General features: G+C 38.8%; 1 protein-coding gene across 17 annotated transcripts in view; it reads left to right on the top strand.

The window, feature by feature from the left end:
- Nucleotides 1-23187, top strand: part of ACACA (acetyl-CoA carboxylase alpha) — a 283001-nt gene that overhangs the window by 125626 nt on the left and 134188 nt on the right. For all 17 annotated transcript variants that reach the window (XM_040455131.1, XM_040455127.1, XM_040455128.1 and 14 more), the window contains 11 exons: nucleotides 148-298; nucleotides 1980-2114; nucleotides 2470-2616; nucleotides 2954-3142; nucleotides 3833-3933; nucleotides 4622-4710; nucleotides 9820-9944; nucleotides 17207-17320; nucleotides 18824-18937; nucleotides 19932-20021; nucleotides 21805-21923. In XM_040455131.1, the coding sequence (XP_040311065.1) occupies nucleotides 148-298; nucleotides 1980-2114; nucleotides 2470-2616; nucleotides 2954-3142; nucleotides 3833-3933; nucleotides 4622-4710; nucleotides 9820-9944; nucleotides 17207-17320; nucleotides 18824-18937; nucleotides 19932-20021; nucleotides 21805-21923 (1374 nt within the window). The remainder of the gene's footprint in view (nucleotides 1-147; nucleotides 299-1979; nucleotides 2115-2469; nucleotides 2617-2953; nucleotides 3143-3832; nucleotides 3934-4621; nucleotides 4711-9819; nucleotides 9945-17206; nucleotides 17321-18823; nucleotides 18938-19931; nucleotides 20022-21804; nucleotides 21924-23187) is intronic.

Here is a 23187-nt window from a genome sequence, read left to right as displayed (position 1 = left end):
CAGAATAAAGTTTCCAGTTTGAGGAAGGAGGGTTGTGGGTTTTTTGTTGTGTTTTTGTTTTATTTCAGATTGACATTATTCTGACATTCTCCTTTACAACCCAAGGTGCTTTATTTATTGGCTTACATACTCCTACTTACCTCCTAGATATCGTATCACAATTGGCAATAAGACCTGTGTGTTTGAGAAGGAAAATGACCCTTCAGTGATGCGCTCACCTTCTGCTGGGAAGTTAATCCAGTATATTGTGGAGGATGGAGGCCATGTGTTTTCTGGCCAGTGCTATGCTGAGATTGAGGTCAGTGTGGCGGGTGGGGGGAAGGTGGGGAAAGCATCTGCTGGGATTGACTAGGACTGAAGAGTAACAGAAAAGAAAAGGAAAGTAAAGAGCATCAGGTGGTTTAATTGGCTTATGAACATGATTTTAAAAACAAATAAAAAGCTCACAGTTTTTCTTGGACAGATGAGGAATCTCTTGCTCCAAAGATAGATACTGGGCAACAACAGTGCTTACCGGTTGGTTATAAAGAAAAAAAAATAAAGATAGGTGGAGTGGGGCCACAAAACAGACAAGTAATGAAATATGAATTCCGAGAGAGGTAAGCACAGAGTGCAGGGGGGTCACTTAACCCAAATTGGGGTGCAGCTGGTGGATGTGGTGGATAGTAGGGGAGGACCTCCTGAAAGAGAGGGGACTTTGAGCTTACTTTTAAAAGATGGATAGTTAGGGCACCTGGGTGGCTCAGTCAGTTGAGCATCCGACTTCGGCTGAGGTCATGATCTTGTGGTTCGTGAGTTCAAGCCCCATGTTGGGCTCCCTGCTGTCAGCACAGAGCCCACTTCATATCCTCTGTCCCTTCTCTCTCTGCGCCTCCCCCACTTATGTTCTCTCTCTCAAAAATAAAGAAACATTAAAAAAATCTTTAGGGGTGCCTGGGTGGCTCAGTCTGTTAAGCATCTGACTCTTGATTTCAGCTCAGGTCATGATCTTGCAGTTTGTGGGTTCAAGCCCTGCATTAGGCTTTGTGCTGATGGTGCAGAACCTGCTTGGGATTCCCTCTCTCTCTGTTCTCTCTCTCTCTCAAAATAAATAAACTTAAAATAAATAGAAAATTCTTTAAAAGGTAGATAGTAATATACCAGGTGAAGAAGGGCAGGACAGATGTTTAAAGGGAAGAACGGTGTGTACAAAGGCACAGAAGAGAGTATAGTATATTTAGGGAACTGCAAGTACATCGATATTGCTTGAGAATTGGCTAAGGTTTAATGGGAAGTGCCAAGCAAACATGCCAAGTAAGTCATCATAACTTGAGATCATGAAGGACCTTATGAGACACACTAAGACGTTTAGGCTCCCCTGGAGGCAGTGAGGAGTCATAAAAGGATTTTACATAGACAACGGATACAACGAGATTTGGGCTGTAGAATGATTGTATTTAGTGACCTCGTTGGAGATGTATAGAGGATAGGGAATTCTGTTGGGAGGTTTTTCAAGTACTCTAGAACAGGTACGATGAGGGCCTAAACCAAAGACATGGTTGGAGAGGAAGATTTTTGAGAAGTTTGACAGGGCTTGGTAATTGGTAGATAAGGGAGAAAGAAGAGTAAAGAATGACCCTCAGATTTTGGCATGGGTATCTTTGGTTGACAGACCAACACCTAGATCATGGGTATAAGGAGGCTGAACTGTTAATCAAGTCTAAGTATAAAACAAGTAAAACACAAACTATGGCAAAATCAATTTAAACATTAGAAACAAGAAATGTCGGTAGCTGTCATTAATCCCTAAAGCTAGGTCCTGAGATTTTCTAATTGCCCTCCTTCTACTTTGTTGGAGATTTCAAGGTTCTCATTATTCTGGATGGAATTAGAGATAGTGTTAGATAGGTAGACTTAGACATTGAAGGGAAAACTAGCTTCTTTACATCATTCATTGTAAAGAGAGGCTAAGCTGTAATTTTATTTATTTTTTGTTACAGGTGATGAAGATGGTAATGACCTTAACAGCAGCAGAGTCTGGTTGTATCCATTATGTCAAACGGCCTGGAGCAGCTCTTGATCCTGGCTGTGTGATAGCCAAAATGCAGTTAGACAACCCCAGCAAGGTCCAACAGGTAAGTAGGAGGGTACTTTTAATATTGCTCTCTAAGAGTTGATTACATGGTAGGGGTAGTTTGGAGGGGCAGATGATTTCAATGCGTAGTTTGCTAGTTTTTTCTTATGCTTTTTCCCCCCCGATCTCATGCCTTGTGTTTGTGCCTATAGCATTATGGAACTAGATTTTGCAGAAATTACTATGATACTAAGATTTTATGATTTCCTCTGATGATTCCTCCATTGATTTCTCTCCTTGTAGCTGGGTATGGTAAAGAGATGTCTTGGTTTTGAATGATGACTCTAAGTTGCAGTGTGTATATGTAACCTGACTAAAAGGTAGTGGGTGACTTGATCTCTCATTGGGGTTGACAGGCTGAGCTTCACACGGGTAGTCTGCCACGGATCCAGAGCACAGCACTGAGAGGCGAGAAGCTCCATCGAGTGTTCCATTATGTCCTGGATAATCTGGTCAACGTAATGAATGGATACTGCCTTCCAGATCCTTTTTTTAGTAGCAGGGTATGAATCACTTCTCTTGGGGAAAGGGTGTACAAATAGGGTATTGTTCTCCAAGATAGTTTAAAAATCACACGAGGACTTTTTTAGAGGGAGGAAAAGAAAGCTGTTTGGCCTGAAACTCTCTCACCTTTAGTTGTGGGATGTGGAGTCTTTAAATCCTTGCTGCTTATCTGTGTCATTGACTTCACATTTAATTGGGATTTAAACCAGAGAATGAGGGCAGAGTTAGATGCCTATATTATAGTTTCATAGTAAATACTGCATGATACTGAATCCAGATATATCACTTTATTTTGGAGATGGTTTTAATTTTGTGTGGATCTTATTTCCTTCTCAGGTAAAAGACTGGGTAGAGCGGTTGATGAAGACCCTCAGAGATCCCTCCTTGCCTCTCCTAGAATTGCAAGATATCATGACCAGTGTCTCTGGCCGTATTCCCCTGAATGTGGAGAAGTCTATCAAGAAGGAAATGGCTCAGTATGCCAGCAACATCACATCAGTCCTCTGTCAGTTTCCCAGCCAGCAGGTATTTATAGAGTTACATTTCTCTACTAGCTACCAGTTCTGGAGTTCATGTTGTGGGATTCCTTCCTGCTTGGATCCTCTGTCTGGATGTTGTGCTTTTGCAGTCTTAAGTATTGTGCCCTTCACAAATGTGTCTCAGGATATAAGCCCAATAAAATACTATATGTGAAGTGTAAAAGTATTTGTGATTATAAGAAAAAATCTTTTACTTAATAGAGGTTTATTCTTGGGCCTATGCCCTAATTAGAGGAATTTTGTGAATTTAAAGTGGAGGGATATTTGTAGTTTTATTAGCAGCAACTTCTTACTACTCCAGCAGCATTTTTTTACCCCCAGCTTATTTTTTGCCTGTGAAGCTAATTTACATGTAGAGAGTTAAGGTAGGCAAGTGAGGAATAAAGTTTGAACCTTGACTGTAAACATATCTTGCCTGTCAAGGGCCTCTGGTAGGATGGTAGCTTTTGTGTTACACTCATTAGTTCATCTAGGAAAGTGTGAAAAGAAATAAAAGTTGCTTGCTTATTTAACACAAGCCTCTAAACTATGCCCAGTAACTTCTAGCTGCTCCCAGCATGTGAAAGATGGAAATTTTTGTGTTACAATTAAGATTACTGGTGGTGATGCTACACAGGCTAATGCTTTAGGTCTCTTTGTTGGGTTTGGCTTCATTTTTTTCCTCTTTCTTCTTTAGATTGCCAACATCCTAGATAGCCATGCAGCTACATTGAACCGGAAATCTGAACGGGAAGTTTTCTTCATGAACACTCAGAGCATTGTCCAGCTGGTACAGAGGTAAAGTTAATGTGATTCCCAGGATACACAGGATTCCCAGACCTGTTCATACCCATACCTTCCTTTATTCTAAGTACGCACCAAGAGATTTATCTCAGGTTTGACTTATTAGAAAGCACTTGTGTCTTGGGAAATATAGGTATTTTCTAAATACCTTAGATATCTAAATATCTTAGGACTGTGAGCTAAAATATTTCTGATGACTTTTGTGTTCTCCATTTTTCTGTGAATTATTAAAGCATAGAAATTTCATTGCTTTTTTTTCCTGGTAATTTTGATGAAACTCTTAATTTTTCTTCTGGCACAAGGCCAAGTAAGACATTCATTCTTCTTAGCTTCCATAGCCAACTATTGGACTGAAGGAACATTCACAGAACATTTTCAACTCTAAGATGCTCATAAATTTTTCAGATATCCCTGAGCCATTTCAGGAGTATAATGATCATTTCTACGTAGCAGTGGGAACTGAACCAGGGTGTTGTTCAGTAGGGCTGTCAAGTGGTTTTTGGTTTTGTTTTGTTCTTTTTTTCTTTCCTTTTATATAAAACAAAAAACCCCACAAAAACTCTTGTCTATAGGTAGATTTCTGAGGCTTAGAATTTAAGCTCTGGGCTTATTTAAATAGTCTGTTATTCTAATAGTATTAGCCTGTCAGGTTTTTCAGTGGACATTTTTTCTGCTTGCCTAGGTACCGAAGTGGCATCCGAGGCCACATGAAGGCTGTTGTGATGGATCTGCTACGGCAGTACCTGCGAGTAGAGACACAGTTCCAGAATGGTAAACCTCTTCCTGAGGACTCTGTTTCTGAGAAAGCTTCCTTGTAGGACTGTGCAGCAGCAGAGCCAGTTCATCCTGTCACTAACACCTACCATTAACAAACTCTTGCCCTGTCACCACTTTCTTAAAAACTAAACCTCCCTGTCCCACTAGTGCCAAAGAAAGAACAACAAAGACAGCTTGATGAGATTGTGAATCTGGTGTGCCTTCTGGGAAAGGGCTGAGATAATTTTTCTAGTAGAGATTAGTATTCCCTGTTGATGTCTTCTTGACCTTGTTTAGTGAGGGTTGGTTGAGTCATGACCAGGCTGAAATTGAAAAACTGTATCTGAAGAGCTTGCCTCTTGGCAGCTAATCCACGGATTGAACCGCAGACATGTGAAAAAGGCTCAGATTTTCCAGTACTATTCAGTGTATCATTTAGGTGGAATTTATCCCTGGCTTTCTCTGAAGAGCTTCATTAAATGATGTATGAAGTCTCTAAATGTGAAATACCTCTAGGTAGGATTTTAAAAGCTACATACTGCTAATATTGCTCCCTGCCACAAGGTGGCAGTGAAACATCATAATTAGAAATATTACTTAACATCTTCCGTATTTTGCTTCCTTTTGCATCTTTTAAAGGACGGCTGTGCCACTCATAACCAGCAAAAATCCTCAAGTAAATATTAGCAAACCAAATCCATCAGTGTATATACAAAATAACACATCACAACCAAATTGTCTTTATCCTACTAATGCAAGCTTGATTAGTATTGGAAAAACAGGGCGCCTGGGTGGCGCAGTCGGTTGAGCGTCCGACTTCAGCCAGGTCACGATCTCGCGGTCCGGGAGTTCGAGCCCCGCGTCAGGCTCTGGGCTGATGGCTCGGAGCCTGGAGCCTGTTTCCGATTCTGTGTCTCCCTCTCTCTCTGCCCCTCCCCCGTTCATGCTCTGTCTCTCTCTGTCCCAAAAATAAATAAATGTTGAAAAAAAAAATTAAAAAAAAAAAAATTGGAAAAACCAACTAATGTGATTTATTATCTAAGGGATTCAAAGAGGAAAAAACATGGTCACCTAAAGATATGGGGGAAAAATATTTGACAAAATTTAATATTCATTCATGAGAAACTCTTGGCAAATGAAGAATAAGATGGAACTTCTTTAAACATATAAAGTTTCCCCACCAAAAAATCTGTAGGGTACCTCATGCATAATAGTAAAATTGAAAGCATTGTTGAGAGCATTCTCTTTAAGACAGGAATAAGACGAGGGCACCTGCTCTCACTGCTTCTATTCAGCATCATACTGGATGTCATAGCCAGTGCAATAAGATAAAAAGAATTAAAAGGTGTGAGGACTGGAAAGGAGTAAGGAAATAAATCTGCCACTGTTATATGTATGATATCTACCTGGAAAAGCTCAAAGAATCCACATATTTATTGTTGGAATTAAAGTCTAAAAAGGTTGTTGAATACAAAATTCAAATGTATATTGAATTTTGTGTGTCTTTATAGTACAATTGTTTAGAAAAGCAGTTTGGAAAAATATGGCATTTAAAATAGCAACCCAAAATATGGAACACTAAAGAATAAGTCTAATAAAAAATGTACAAGCCTTTTTTGAAGAAAATTATGAGTGAACAGTAATGAAGATCTAAATAAGTATCATGGTCTTAGATTGGAGTGTACACCTGCAAAGTATTGATTCTCCTGGAATTCATCTGCAGATTCACTGATGTTCAGTAAAAATCCTAGTAGGGTATCTTCATGGAATTTTTCAAGCTAATTCTAAAATTTATATGAAAGGAAAGTCTGAAAATAACCAGGATACTTCTTTTTTTTTAAATTTTATTTATTTTTTAATATTTATTCACTTTTGAGAGACAGAAACAGAACATGAGCAGGGGAGAGGCAGAGAGGGAGGGGGACACATAATCCGAAGCAGGCTCCAGGCTCTGAGCTGTCAGCACAGAGCCGATGCAGGGCTTGAACTCACAAACTGTGAGATCATGACCTGAGCGGAAGTCAGACGCTCAACCGACTGAGCCACCCAGGCGCCCCTAACCAGGATACTTCTAAAGAAATACAAGGTGGAGGGATTTTCCAGTGAAATATCAAGGTTTAATCTAAAGCCTTATTAATGAAGAGATTGTGATATTGGTATAGGGAAAAGTTAATAGACCAATGGAACATAGTAGCCCAGAAACAGATCCATCCACATATGTATGAAAGTTTACATTATAACAGAACAGGCATTTAGATCATGAGGAAAGGATAGACTTCTTTCTCATTAAATGATACTACTACAATGGCTTATTTATTTCCAAAACCAAAAAAAGAAATTGGATCTCTATCTTAAACTGTATGCACAGAAGTCAATTCCAGATGAATTAAAGACTTAAACATGTTCTAAAGAGGCAAAACTACTAAATTTTTAAGAGAATAGCCGTATGACCTCAGGGTAGGGAAGGATTTGTCATGGAAGACACACATCTAGTGTAAACCACATGTCTAGTGTAAACTAGAAAGGAAAAGGCTGATGAAAAGATGCCATAAAGAGACTGAAAACATAAGCCACAAAGTGGGAGAAGGTACTTATAAAACCTACGCCTATAATGAAAGGGGTTAGTAAATAAGTAAAAAGACAACTTCTTTGAAAAATAGGCAAAAGAAAAAAAAATAGGCAAAAGATATAAAAGGATAATTCATAAAAGGAAGGATACAAACGATCCACAAATTGAAAAGATGTACAATCTCATTGCTAATTAGAGAAAGCCAAAAACACAATAAGATTGGCAAAAATTAAAAAATCATCTTTCACTACTTCTGTAAGTAACAGTGCAAATTTCCAAAGTGTAAACCACTTTGCAAAAGTTTGTCAGAACTTAATAGAGTTGAATGTTTTATGTATTCTTCAACCTCACAATTTTACTCTTAGATAACAAACTTTAGAGAAATTCTTACACATGTTTGTAAGGAGACATATGGGACTATTTATTGGCAGCATTGTTCATAACAGCAAAATAGGAAACCATTAGAATTACATAAGTAGAATAAATAATTGAATTCTGGTATATTCCTACAATGGATTATTATACAGCAATGAAAGTTGAGGAACCAAGTTATACATATGAACAGAAGGCTGTGTTTCACAAACAATGTTGAGACGTAAATGGAATAAATGTAAAGAAAAGCAAAAGAGTGAGTAACATAAAATTCAGCTTAGTAGGTATTTCTGAGGGGGAGCACATAGGATCCTTCAAAGATAATTAAAAATGTTCTAAGATAGATGGTAGTTATATGGGTATTTATTCTGCTGTATGTATATCTCACAACAAAAGGTTTTTAAAAATGTGGTGTCATTACTTTCTTTCTGCTTAGTGTCTCTGCTGTCTTTTCCCTGGGTAAATATTCTTTTTATCTGTCCTTGTTCTAGTAATTCCCTTTACCAAGATATATTTCTGTTGTGCCTTCAAAGTTAAGTGTTGGTTGGGAAAAGTATGAATTTATATAGGACAACTAATTCTATTTTGTTCTAAATAGGTCTTATATGAAATTGTCAATTCTTAATTCAAATATATCTGAATTAAGTTCTTTATTCAGATATAGTTTCATATTGACAAAAATTCATATTTATCTTTAATATTTAAAACAGAACCGAGTTACCCTGGTTGAATGTACTCAGTATTCTAGGAATCCATAGTAATGCAGTCGAACTGTTCTGGTTTGTAACTTAAAATGGAATCTGAATTGAGATGATAATCCTTTAGTATTTTCATAATTTCATAAAATTCTGACCTTGATTGAGACTATTCAAACACTAATTCTCCTTTGCTTGGAAATTCAATTCTGGAGTAAGCTGTTTTCTGAAAAAGTGAATATTACTTCTATGCTGTGGTAGATATCACTACAGTAAACCTGATCCTTATGTTTCTGTGGCAAAACATAGCTTTCCTAGCCAGAACTAACCTACCCCTGATGGCCTTATGAAGGGCCAATGAAGATGTACATAATTGTATTCTCCCTGCAGACCTTTTGACTTAATGCAAGGTTCTCCTTGATCTATGCCTTAGTTTGGATTTGGAATGGCTAGGTGTTGTTTAGCTGTTTCATGGATTCACAGAGCAAAATGTTGATTTCAGAGGTAACAACCATCCCCCTTACAGATATTGATAAGTTTGTGTTGCTTTATTTTTGAGCTAAAACTGTTCCATATAGTTAGGGGCACGTGGGTGGCTCAGTCAGTTAAGCATCCAACTCTTGATTTCAGCTCAGGCATGATCTCACGGTTTGAGATTGAGGTCCCCCCCCCCCCCGCCCAGTTGGGCTCTGCGTTGGACATGGAGTCTGCTTGGGAGTCTCACCCTCGTTCTGCCCCCTCTTCAAAAACAAAAACAAAAACCTGTTCCTTATAGTTAGGGTGAAACATTTTCAGTGAGTCAGACATGAAGCCAGAATCTCAAGCTGGGGCAGACTTTAAAGATCATCAAATTTAATGGTATTGACATTTCTTTTTAAGCAACAGAATCCTCTCTTCTAAGGAAATCATTTCAGGAAACTAAATGAGAGTTTAGAGTAAGGGTGAGGATTGGAATTACCACCAACAGCTCAGTCTCTAAGACAAACCTTCCCTCTACCTTTTTTGGGGGGGTGGGGGATGCAAATGATGCTCAGAGAGGGAAAGCGATTTGCCAAGAAGCACATAGGAAATTGGTAATACAGCTAGGCTTTGAGCCCAGATCTTGCACTAGATTGCCTGACTCCTACCGGCATTTCTTTTACTAAACCTCATTACCAATTCTGTACAAATCCATCCAAGAAAATTCTTTTTTTTTTTTAATTTTTAAATTTTTATTTATTTTGAGAGAGAATTCCCAAGCAGGCCCTGCACCACCAGTGCAAAGCTTGACACAGGGCTCCATTGCACGACCACAAGATCGTGACCTGAGCCCAAATCAAGAGTCGAACGCTTAACTGACTAAGCCACCCAGGTGCCCCTTTCCAAGAAAATTCTTACAATGTTTCACTGCTTATCAGGTGAATTATAGACATTAAACAAACAAACAAATGGCATGTAAATGTGAACACTCAACCATAGATGAGGACCAGTTCTTTTTGCTGCTTGCAGGTCACTATGACAAATGTGTGTTTGCCCTTCGAGAAGAGAACAAGAGTGACATGAACACTGTGCTAAACTATATCTTCTCTCATGCTCAAGTCACCAAGAAGAATCTTCTGGTCACAATGCTTATTGTGAGTACCATTTTTCAGAACCTGTAAGGATGGTTGATGTTGTTGAGAAAACATTTCTCCTTCTGAGGTTCTGTGGTCAGAGGAAAAGCTTCTTGTCTCCTGTAATTTTGGCATGAATGGCGCTTGAGTTGTAGATGAATGGTTTCTCACCTTTACCTCTGTCCTTGACCTGAAGGAACCTACTCCTGTCAGGAAAGGATTGTTCTGGCTATTATGCATGCAATCATGCACAGGAACTCAAATCTCTTGATTCTGCTGAGAGATGCCTTGTGCTTCCTGGTGTCACTCATGACAGTAGCTTTAAAACTGGGTCTTATTTAGCCAGTATACTTTTTCTTCAGAACTCTTGTTTTTTCCATGAATGTCAGCAGTGGCTATTACGTCCCAAAATGTAAGAATGAAAAACAGTGTTAGAAATCCAGTACTGCCCCTCACACCAAAGAAATTTAAATTTATTCTGCATCTTCTTTGGTCCCTTTCTGTTTTACTTACATAGAACTCCAAGCTCAGATTCTTGTAATGGTAGTGGATGCATGCTTTTGTCCCTATAACCTCGTACTATGAGAGCTAGTAAAAAGTGGGAGTGAAAGGTGAGAATGTGAATAGAATTAATGTACATTTGACCAGTGGGTAGAATTTTTGTGAACTTAAGGATTTTTAAACACAGTATGTAAGTCCTTCATTCCTAGATTCTTCTGATTGAGTTAGTTCTTAAAATCAGAGTTTCATAGGACTATTGTTAGAGTCCCCAACCCATGAACAGCTGCCTTATGGCTGCCTTTTTTGCCTTTTTGGGGGACCAAAGTACCATTTTACTCCTAGAGATTCCTCTCTTGTCCCTTTGTGGAATTGACATTTTTGGTACCTTAATTCCATTCTTTCTTCTTGGAGGGGTAAAAAGAAAAACTATAAATTGCCACTGCTGTTTTTTTATTCCATAGTTTAGAATAAAGGGAAACTACCTACCTCACATTTGTGTTTAACAACAGTGCCACAACTTCATGTCTGCCTAGCTGGTTAACTCTCAAGGATATAACATTTTTTTTTAGAATAGCTACCTTTAAAAACATAATCACAAGGAGAGTTCATTACCTTTGCTACCATAGAATGGCTAGATGGTGGGGAAATCAGAAGATGCATTTGAAAGAAAAAAATATATATCAGCAGTATAAAATATTTCAACTTCCCCAAGTGACAGGTTTCAGCAAAGAAGTGCTATTATCTATGGTAATTTGATGATTTTTTTTCAATCAAAAGAAGATATCTGTGACTAGTTAGATTTTTTTTTAATTTTAACATAAGGATTGCTAATTCTCATTTGGATAAAACAAGACTTTGCAGCAGAAAAGGGTAATGAGGAGGGAGTGGAAGAATCTCTCAGTTTGGACCTAAAATGGGGTGTATTTGCCTTTTTAGGGAGCTAATGATGGTGAGTTTTCATTTTATTATGATTACCTTTTTAAGGACTTAACAGTTTTCTGCACTAAAAATAGACCAAAGCCCAGAATCCTTGGAGCAGCAGAAGAGTAATGATCGTCCAAGACTGTCGCTGGGTTTCTTAAATTCTAATTTGTAAGATATAGGGGCTCGGCTCGCTCCTTTTGCGGAGTGATTGTAAGTAACGCTTGCCTTAAGAATCTCATTATTGGAACACGGAGCCATATTTCCTCTGAGAATTCTGGAGTAGCTTTGAGCCGGGGCTGTTCATTTCTCAAGTAATCACGCTGGTGTGATGGAGAGAGAAAATGGCAGCTGTTCGGAGCTCAGGCCTTCAATTTTCTTCAGAGTCCAGTCACTCAAGTGTGTAATTACACGGGGGGTGCTGCAGAGGCGTTGGGGCCTGTCAGAGAACTGGTTTGAGGCTTTGCTTTCTGCTTTTGCCAGTCAGGACAGGCAGAAGCCAATGGGACTCTGACTTGCTGCTGTTCTTTTTTCCCCACCTTGTCATCCTGATTACTTCTTACCTGCATGGATAGTGCCCAAACTTTCTTTCCAACAGGCTGAGCTCTTTGGAGAAAAGAGCTGTTATTAGTGTTTGGGTTTGGATGCATAGGACGGTGAGCAGAGGAAGAGTTGGGGGGGGGGGGGGGGGGAGGGGGAGAAGAAGAAAGGTTGAAGATGTGAACCAGAAAGATGGATTTGTCCTTTTCTTTATTTTGGCATTTCACATTTTTCTTTAAAAAAACAAACCAAAACTCAGTAAATATAGTAGGATCTATAGGCTTTCATATCATTGAGTTTCTTTTGAAATATCAGCTGCTTTCACCTCATCTTAGAGACTTGGAAATCAAGAAGTTAATTGATTTCTCAGCTTGAGCTGAGAGCCAGGTAGCCGTGTCATGTGCAGCCGGAATGAAGGCTTGAGAGGTGCTCCTTTCCAATGTGATATTGCTGGATACCAGGTGTGGGTTTCCTCATTCTTTCTTTGGTAATGGCAGGGTCTCACTGCCATCACCCCATCCTACATCTGCATGAATGTTGGTAGCTGATAAAAGCTATCTTACTGGTTTGGATCACTCTTTCCTTAGGTCTCACTGTCTTTTACAGATACCACCTGGACATGGTAGCATTGGAATTCCACAGCTTGTGTTCTCTGCCACTTCCCCTTTCTTTGCTTACCTTGGCTTCCTGATTGATGGTTATGTGCCCGGCATTTCAATCTTTTGCTTTCTAGAAGCAGGAATGTTGATGGTGTGCTTTGCTGAGCTAGATGATGATTTCTGGGGCTTTTGAACCTAGAGGGAGGGATCAAGACAATCAGGCTTCTGTGAATCAGTGTTATGAAATGTGGGCTGCTTCAAGGAACCCCTCATCCCCTCCAGGTATTAGCATAGCTTGCCTAGTAGTAGCTTGCCTCAGGCAACTTGCCTCTTGAGCAAATTTGTTCTAATCTTTTACCCTATCTGGAAAGCAGAATATCAAGTAAAATGCAAAAGTCCATTTGGAGGAACACGGTGCCTCGATTAAAACCAAAGTCTAGAAGACCAAATGTATTTTTTGAAAACTCTTTTTACTTCTCAAATTCAATTTCATAGGAAAAAGCTTGGAAATACTATTTATGTTTACTTAGAGATAGTTAAAGAGACTCTAGCCAAATTAGGCAATTTGGCACCAATAAAAATAATCAACATTCTTATAGCTGTCCAGATAACAAAGTACATGTTCCATAGCCATCTTGATGCTGAGTAGTCCTCCCCTCACTACTTATATGTTATTTCTGGTATGGTCCACATGAATATAATGTAAACCATGCTTCCTAATGAGTAGTGCTATGCCTGTGAACCTTGATTTGGTTTTAACTGGGAGCCTTTTCTTCTTCTTCTTCTTCTTCTTAACATAACTGCAAATAATTTTATCCTATGTGTCTTAGGCCTAGTTTACTGAATACAGGTGATATTAACAATTTCTTGTTAAACCTGTCCTATGACATCCTTGGAATTACAAAAAGTCCAGCTGTGACTGGAAGAAGCTACCAGTCCATTGCTGATTTTGGGATTAGTGCCTCACCTACCTGAACAATTGTTAATGTCTTGAGAGCATTACACATTCGGTCACATTCCATTCTGAATTGTCTTCAAATCATAGGTTGCTAAGATCAAGTTGGATTATTTTGGGCTCTTCTGGCAGTCAGCTGCATAACTTTGGTTATGGTTTTGACACTTAAGCACATTTGTTATATTTCTGTACATCAGAAATATTCCCTGCAGTTAGCCACCATCCAGGTTAAGAATAAATACAAGAAATAAATGTGTGATACCAATCTTAACCATTACTGAATAATTATTTTCACTTTGGCCTGCAGATTTATGCAAGTAACCTGTAATCCCAGACTCGGCAGGTAGGCTCATTAAAAAAACCTCTTTATATTGAGGAAACACATCTGCTGACTGAGTCACCATTTAATGTCATTGTTATAAAATGTTCACCAGAATTAGATGGTGATGTTGGGCCTCCCAAAGGAAGCCTGCTTCTAGTCTAGAGGGCCATAAACTTCCTTTTGGATGTTTGTATCTTCGGATTGTTGGTTCTGATAGGTAGAATTGTCTTCAGTGTCTGGTGGTTTCTTTTAGGACCTGAACATAACTGGTCTTTCTTGTCCAGACCAAGGACAAGAAAGGGATGAGAAGGTTACTCTACATTTAATTTTCTTTTTTTTTTTTAATGTTTATTTATTTTTGAGACAGAGAGAGACAGAGCATCAACGGGGGAGGGTCAGAGAGAGGGAGACACAGAATCTGAAACAGGCTCCAGGCTCTGAGCTGTCAGCACAGAGCCTGACGCGGGGCTCAAACTCACAGATTGTGAGATCATGACCTGAGCCGAAGTCGGCCGCTTAACCGACTGAGCCACCCAGGCGCCCCTACATTTAATTTTCTATTGCCAATCTTTTTCTTGTTTAAAAAAATTTTTTTAAGTTTATTTATTTTGAGAAAGAGCGAATGGTGAAGGGGCAGAGAGAGGTAGTGAGTATCCCATACAGGCTCCGCACTGTCAGCGCAGAGCCCAATGCGGGGCTTGAACCCACAAAATGTGAGACCATGACCTGAGCTGAAGTCGGACACTTAACTGACTGAGCCACCAGGCGCCCCGGCCAATCTTTTTCTAAGTGCTCATGATGACAATGGGCAAAATAATATTTGAATGGAAAATATCCAAGTTAGGATAAACTAATGGATGTAGTAGTTTATTGATACTATATTTGCTACTTCACATCCCAGAAAGGCCTGGTTTCTGTACTTTATCACAAGGAGCCCAGAAAAAGGTTGTCGCTTGGTGATTATGAATGAATAATTATTTCCCGATTATTGTTTTAAGTCTCCATAGTTCCCTTTTCTTTCAGATACTGTTTCCTTTTCCCTACCTCTTTTCTCCCTCCTTTTCTCTCATAGTGGAAAGATAAAAGGAAAAAAAATGGTTTTTTAAAAAGTGGTATTGTGTATTGTTTTAAATTAGAACATGATCTATAGTTAGGCAAGAAGATAGCTCCATTTTTATTTCTTTATTTTAATTTAATCCCAAGAGGTAAACCTGGATTTCCTTTCAAGGGAAAACATTCCAAAGCCGTCATGTCTGATACAAGTAGGTAGCTAGTGTTCTTATTTTGTTATGTTGGTTTTTGTTGTTAGATGTTGAGACTTTAGTCTGGACTTTTGCAGAGTAGCTGAGTTTTACTTCTCAGGACACCTGTTAGGTTTTTAGATCTTTCAATGGGACATTCTGATGGGTGGAGGAAGTACCTCAGAAAGGAATGTTTTTCTCTATTAGGAACATTAGGAAAAGAGGGATTTAATAGAAAAACCTTATCTTGGTTTCCTTATTCACTGTGATCTGTCTGTTCTTCTGTCTTCCTGTGGTCTTGTCCCTGGTGATTTTGTACATTTCCTTGAAATTCTATTTCGCTCCTTAGATCTCAACAAAAGATGTAGCTTAGTTGCATTTTCTCCCTCCTTTTTTCTCTTAATACCTAGGGTAGGTTGAACAGGCCCTCTGGTCTATGACCACATGCTCAACCGAACCCTGGATTTATAGTCACTTGATAGGCCACTTTCTCCTCCTCACTCAGATCAGTGACTTCTGTGTGCCAAACAGGTGAATCTTCCCCCTCAGATCAGTGAATTTACTGTGTTCAGCATGTGAAAACAGTACTTGCACTTCCTTAACTATAAATCCCATCGTGTGTTTTATGACTCTGGATATTTGGAGCAGACCTCTGGTGGGTGGATTGGAGACCAGGAGGTATTTCCTGCTTTAAAATGTTTGAGAAGCCTTCTTCCCAGCATAGTGGTGCTGAGTACTCCCAAACCGTTTACCCTGTGGTGTGGAAGGCAGTAGGGGTTGTAGAAGAGGTGTTTTGGGAAATGCCTATCTGCCCCAAAAGCTGAAAGTCTCAAGCTTTTGTTTATACTGTTGTGGTAAAGGGACCATAAAGAGTATCCTTTGAGATGAAGAAAGTTAAATATGAAATGGAGGCTTTTCAGGAAAAAGGCCGATAATCAAGGTAAGGAAGAAAATTAAAAGGCAGCAACAGGAAGCCTTTTGGGATCTGGTCATCTGTCATGTCCTATTTATAGTAGAGGGAGAATAAAAACTCACTACATTATAAAAGCAATTATTTCAAACTCAAAGTAGAGGGAACTATGCCTAAAGGTATATATTTTATGTGGTATTGTTTAAGAATTTTTTTTTTTAATGTTTATTTATTTTTGAGAAGAGAGAGAGCCGGGGAGGGATCCGAAGTGGGCTTTGCGCTGACAGCAGAGAGCCCGATGCAGGGCTTGAACTCACGAGCCATGAGATCGTGACCTGAGCCGAAGTCAGACGCTTAACCAGCTGAACCACCCAAGCGCCCCTAGTATTTAGAATCTCTATAAATAACTCTGTACATTTCAAAAAAAAAAAAAAAGGACAGCTATTTATAAAATCCACATTTGCAGTTTTTTCAGCTTAGATGAAAATTACATGGATAATGGATGAATTTAGGGAATGAACTAATACTCCACTGGAGAAGTATTTTTCTTAAAATAGATAGAGATTTTTTTTCTTAACTAATTTTAATTTTTAGAAAAGGAAGGGCCCAATTGAATAAACCCATGGATTGAATAGTAGTAGCTTGGTTTTTTCCTCTACTCCATCTAAGGATTCACCATGTTTAGTTATTGTGGAATGATTCTTGGTACAGCAAGAGGATAAATGATTCAGGAATAGAATTGTCAACATATGAGATAGTGTTTTTATATAGTGTGTGTTCATAAATGAATAATTTGCTCTTGTGTTTCTGTTTTGCACCCTCCTGGGATGTTGAACATTGGTGTTTGGAATGAAAACCACCAGGAGTGGTTCCTTTTGCCTTATTCTGCCTTCTTTCCAAAAGTGGAAGAGGGAACAGGAAAGCCTGACTCAGTCCCTATATTATTTAAAACCTCTTAAAAGTTGGAGGCATCATCTGTTGTTTTTTACTCAGAATCCCTTGGCCCCTTTTAATGGTCCCTGATGATTTCTTCTGCATGTTAAAAGTATAATGTTAATAAAGAAATTCACTAGGAACTTTGAATCTGAATGCCTGAGGAATTTGGGCTTCTCAGCAGTGGCTTCTTCTTGGGTCTTCTGTACACATTGTTTGGGATACAAATAATAGGAAGTTTGCACTTTCTTATTAATCCAGCTCTGTTTGCTTTCTTTTTAGTCCCTTTTCCCATTTCAAATTTCTATCCACAGTTCTTTTTAATGTGGATGTATATATATTTTTTCACATTAACAATTAGGATCAGTTGTGTGGTCGGGACCCTACTCTCACTGATGAGCTGCTGAATATCCTCACAGAGCTAACTCAACTCAGTAAGACCACCAATGCCAAAGTGGCACTTCGAGCACGCCAGGTAAGGACATGTGTTGATTATCTTGAAGGAGAAATGGTTTTCATACAATGAGTTTTTTATTCAATCTCCTGACACAGATCATACAATTTTCTATGTACATCTTCTCACGGCCCTCAAAACAAATGTTTTCACGTAGTATGTCTTTTTTTTTTTAATGTTTATTTATTTATTTTTCAGAGAGAGAATTTGTAGTTTTAACAGATTGTCTTTTTTTTTTTTAATGTTTGTTTCTGTTTTTGAGAGAAAGGGGGTGGGCAGAGCATGAGCAGAACGGGCAGAGAGAGGGAGACACAGAATCAGAAGCTGGCTCCAGGCTCTGAGCTGTCAGCACGGAGCCGGATGTGGGGGCTCAAACTCACAAGCTGTGAGATCATGACCTGGGCCAAAGTTGGATGTTTAATGCAAGTGCCCCACGTAGTATGTTTTTTTTAAAGAGAAAGGAAAACATTAATGTTGAGTCTGTTTAAAATAGAAGTCTTTTCCCCCTGATAAAATTCTCTTACGATTCCCTGACTTTCCTAATCACCTTATGATAGTAAACCAGGGTCATGTGGGGGAAAGGAAACTAAGGGATGGCAATAAACTCAATATTTTTCACTTCCCAAAGGGAGCTTAGAAGCAAGTGAAAACTTTTTTTTTAAGTGTGTAGGAAAAAATTAAGTGTGGAAAGCAGAAAGATAATGCAGTGGATCTTAGGTGCTAGCAATCAGAACAACCCCAGAGAAGTCCAGTTAGTTTCACCCTGTAGTCTTCATTTCCATTCCAAAAGGTTTCAGCAGGGAAGCCAAGAAGTGGCGCTCCCTTTGTGTTTCAGTGCACGGGGCATTGACAAGGAAGCAGCATTTGAAGCTGTTCAGTGACCTTCTGCTTTCTCTATAATTGTATCCATGTCACTGAACTGCTCAAAGTTATTGAACCTCTCAGTGACCTGCTGAGAGTATTCAGGTCCTACCGTGTCCCTGTTTGTTTGTGACACTGCTTTTCACTCTCTCTGCCCCTCACATGCGTTGGTGTTACATCCCGATACCTCCTTGTTGATATTGAGTACTTGGGGCTGTCAGAGCATCTTTTCCTAGTCTTTGTTTCTACTTCAGAGTTGCAAAAGCCCTGCTCTGTGACATCCACCTTCCCCACAGCTGCTGCCTGCCAGACCTGATTCCCAATTAACAGCTAGTCATGCAGTCCCCAGGACAGAGGCTTTACAATGGTAAATCACATGCACTGAGGGAACTTGATTGAAGCTGTTTTCTCTGCTTTCCCCCTGCCCCACTGTGGGAAATTGCCCACAATGCAAATCATGGTGAGAGTCAACTGAGATGCAGTATTGGTGGCATTGGCTGTATGTTACAGGACCTAGAAGTTGTTTTACTTGGTCTCTGTTTTATCTTTGATGCCTGCACTTACAGATTTATATTTATTGCTTTTGTATCAGAGCTGCCTAATAGGAGGCTAGAATAATCACTCCCTCAGGAACTTATGCCTCTTATTTTGCTCTCACTCTAGGTTCTTATTGCCTCCCATTTGCCATCATATGAGCTTCGCCATAACCAAGTAGAGTCTATCTTCCTTTCAGCTATTGACATGTATGGACATCAGTTTTGCATTGAGAACCTGCAGGTATACATAAAGCCCTTTTCTACCACTGTGCATTCTTGTCCACTTTATTCCTAAGCCTGGTTCAATTAATCAATCTGAAATGAAGTTTCATGCCTTGACTTTATAAAATGATTTATACTTAATGTTGTTTTTTTCATAAAAATGCTTTTATAATTGTGATTTAGCTTAAAAATGAAGTCTCTGCCTCTTGTACTTTTTATCTAGAAAGTATTCTAGGCTAGAATTAAGTGGTAGCACTAGTTGATGTCTCGTATTTGAATCAGATGTATAAACAGGTAGTTGTTAGTCTTCTAGAGACAAAGCCACTTAAGTCATTTAAGTTTTATCTTATTATAATGCTTACTATTAAGCTTTATACAGAACCAGTTTTATAAAGAGTGTTGGCTAATTTTACTACTAATTGAAAGGACCTTGACTATTACTTTTTAGACAGAACCATTTTCTCAGGAATGACTTTGTTTTTCTACCTGTAAATAAGAGTAATATTGTTCTATCTAGCCAAGGGAATCTTCAGGCTTTCTGTCAGATTTCCTTCCGGGGAAGCTAGAAAAGGGGAAAGGATATTTTTGTTTATTTGGTTAATAGTTGAAATATAGGGTTTCAACTGGGGTCCAAATCTGTGGCTTACCATAGCGGAGGATTGAGACAGTATTTAAGAAGTTGAGTACAGATATATGTCAGGAAGGCTGTTAATTATGGTCTTTAGCACTAATATTAGCATATGATGCATCACTATATTATTCTAAGAATTTTACATATTTTCATTCTTCTAATGCTCGCAACAGACCCATGAGGACAGGTGTCATTAATTTCCCCCCCCCCCCGCCCCCATTTTGTAGCTGAGGAAGCTGGGGCACAAAGAAGGTGAGTTTACACAGGACATTCCTAGACAGAATTCTTAGGTTACTCTATCTGCTTCAAAATGCTAAATATTGTCCACTGAAATTGTTCCCTTTTGGATGTAATGGCTTAAGCTTGTCTCTGTACCTTCCAGAAACTCATCTTGTCTGAAACATCTATTTTTGATGTCCTACCAAACTTCTTCTATCACAGCAACCAGGTAGTGAGGATGGCAGCTCTGGAGGTATGTTTTCAAAGTATTGTGATATCACCTTTTTCTTGGTTTCTAGCTGATCTCTTCTGTCCACTTGGCTAATGTATCAGTCCTTTTTCTTTGGGCTTAAGGTTGGTGCTAAAGAGTAGAGTCTTCTTTTCCTTTGAAACAAATGCTTGCTTTACTCAGGTGTTTTCAGCTGAACTAATCACCACTTGTCCAATCATAGAAAAATAGCTGCCAGCATTTTTCAGTAGTCTCTACTTTCCAAGTATTTGAATTCTCTCATTTCAGAATAAATTAGGATTCCATATAAAACAATAAATGAAAAAATATATGGCTGACCAGAACATGTACCATTTTGTGATTTGGGCCAAATAAAATGGATTTTTAGTTATATTCTGAATTTTTAAGCAACTCTATTGAAATATTTTGTCATGAGAAAGAAAGTAATAACATATAACGAACTGTGTTTTAGTTGCTTTACTGCTTTTCTCATTTAACCCTACAATTACTTCATGAAGCAAAAGGAAAGTGAGACTCCTGAGAGGTTGACTATGACTGGTCCACATTTATGTAGATAATAATTGGAAGGGTTTGCATTTGAACCCAGGTCAATCTGGCTCAAAGACTTTTCTGTTTCCAGCACACTACCTCATTAAGTACAAAAATTGCAGGCCCTGAATAATGGCTATAAATTGCCAGGTAGATGTTTTTTGAAGATGGAAGAAGAGTGTTCTAGATGATTTTATGTAATATGACATCACTGCAGTCTGTTGCAAGCTCCTTTGGCTTACTTTTTATTTGTAGTCTGTGGATGGAATGGAATGTATCCTACTCAGTAAATACCAAATTTTAAAAATATCTAAGTATCTTAGAGTGCTTCCGTGTCATTTAATGAGAAATCTCCTTATATACCTCACATGATGATAGAATCGCATGTAGCATTTTATGTGCATGGCAAATTGGCTGTGAAGTGCACAAGGTCACACTTACGGTTTTTGCTGTGATGTAACCTGTTGCTATTTCTTTAACTCTTGAGTCAGGTTAGTGTGTTTGAGATATTATGTCAAATTATGCCTTACTGCTTTTGCCTAGGGTTTGGCGGGTTATAAATAATCTAAAATAATTTGGAGTAGTGGGACAACAAAACGAAGAGACACAAGATAGTAAATGAGTTGAACTGTACAACAATTGTTTCTATCTTCTGCCTTCACTCCTCAGGTGGCTCAGATCAGTACCTCGCATTTTTCTCACTGCTTGATTTTACCTTCTACTGAAATAATGCTTTCTTTTACTAATGATCAAACCTTCTCCCTAAGTTTGGGTTCACGTGAAAGGTTTATGGCCCAGCCAGAGGTGTCCAGCAGAGGCAGGTTAATTTTATTTTCATTTATAGTCATGGGTGTAGTTTTAAGACTGCAACTTAAAAAAAAAATTTTTTTTTTTAATGTTTATTCATTTTTGAGAGAGAGAGAGCGAGAGACAGATTGCAAGCGGGGCAGGAGCAGAGAGAGACGGAAACACAGAATCCGAAGCAGGCTCCAGGCTCTGAGTGGTCAGCACAGAGCCTGATGCGGGGCTCGAACCCACGAGCTGTGAGATCATGATGTGAGCCAAAGTCGGACGCTCAACCAACTGAGCCACCCAGGTGCCCTAAGACTGCAGCTTTATTAATTAAAGCAAGTTATTTATGTACAGAGCCTCCTTCTACATTGCATCCCTCTTCTCAAGACTATCTTTTTCCTGGCTAACCATCTTTTAGTTTCTGTTTTTGAAGGAGTGTATTTATTGAGGGTTACTTTTTAACCAGGTTTATGTTCGAAGGGCTTACATTGCCTATGAACTTAACAGCGTCCAACATCGCCAGCTTAAGGACAATACCTGCGTGGTGGAATTCCAGTTCATGCTGCCCACATCGCATCCAAACAGGTGAGTTTGAGCTGGGATGTGCATCTGAGCCAGCCAGATCTATCATGAGAGTTGAGAGTAATCTATGTGACAGTTCCGTGGGTTTTTGGTTTTGGCTAGAAATATAGAGCAGAGAATGAACAAATTTATTTATTCATTCATTTTTAGTGAGAGAGTGCATGCACATGTGTGCAAGCAGGGAAGGAGCAGAGAGGGAGAGAGAGAATCCCAGGCAGGCTCTGTGCTGTTAGCGTGAAGTCCCACATGGGGCTTGATCCCACGAACCGTGAGATCATGACCTGATCCAAAATCAAGAGTCAGATGCCTAATGGACTGAGCCACCTAGGCGCCCCAAAAATGAATAGATTTAAATTGTGAGAGAAGAGCCTCTTGGTACCCACTTTTTTTTTCTTATCTTTGACCTGGAGAGATGAAATATAATCTAAGTAAGATAAAAATTTTAAGATTACTCCATCATTCATGTTTGCTTGTATTATGTCACTGAGGAAACATAGTTCTTTTCTTTCTTTTTTTTAAGTGATAATTTACTGGCATTTTACTTACTGGAACTTTGCCAGAAAATCGCTTTTTTAGCAGTTTAAGTCAAGCAGTTGGAACGTGAAAATATCTTGGGTGGAATGTTTTTCCTTTCTATTTATTTGCTATACATTAAGGCTATACCTGAGCCAATTTTGCTCTCTCCCTAAAAACAGACATCTGAATTTAGCAGCTGAAAATCAAATCAGTTTTTAAAAATCACACTTCAGGTGCAAACTGAAATTTGAATAAACTGTTTAATTAAACCAGGCTAATTCCATTATTTTTTCTTTCCTAAGTCCTTTAAGAAATAAAATGTGCACATGGAAATTTGTTGCAGTTTTGCTTTCGTTTTAAAATAAAAATATGTTGTATACTGATTTATTTTTAAAGTATTCTGATGCAGTGAAAACCTACCTACTCCCACCCACAGATATGTTCATCCCCTCCTGTATTTTCATTCATTTTAGTAATACCACAGGAAATATAAATACCACAGCTAATCTTAAGCTGCCCCCCTCCATTTCTTCTTTATGGCCTTTGGTTCTTCACTTTGTATTACAAAGTACTGTGTCTTTGGGGATCCTTAGTTATAGACAACAGAAATGGTTTTGTTTCTGAATTGCCACTTCACCCAAAGCAATAGAAACCCTTCCTAGAGACAAAGAAGTCTGTGCTGAGACTTTTGGCCACTGGATGCCACTGTTGATCCAGCAGAGGTCAGCAGATGAGCGGACACATCTTCAGA

The sequence above is a fragment of the Herpailurus yagouaroundi genome, unplaced genomic scaffold (genome assembly GCF_014898765.1).
Source record: "Herpailurus yagouaroundi ecotype Mexico unplaced genomic scaffold, PumYag 215, whole genome shotgun sequence".
Lineage (NCBI taxonomy): Eukaryota > Metazoa > Chordata > Mammalia > Carnivora > Felidae > Herpailurus > Herpailurus yagouaroundi.
Note: the sequence above shows the minus strand (reverse complement) of the source record. Positions and strands in the feature narration are given on the sequence as shown.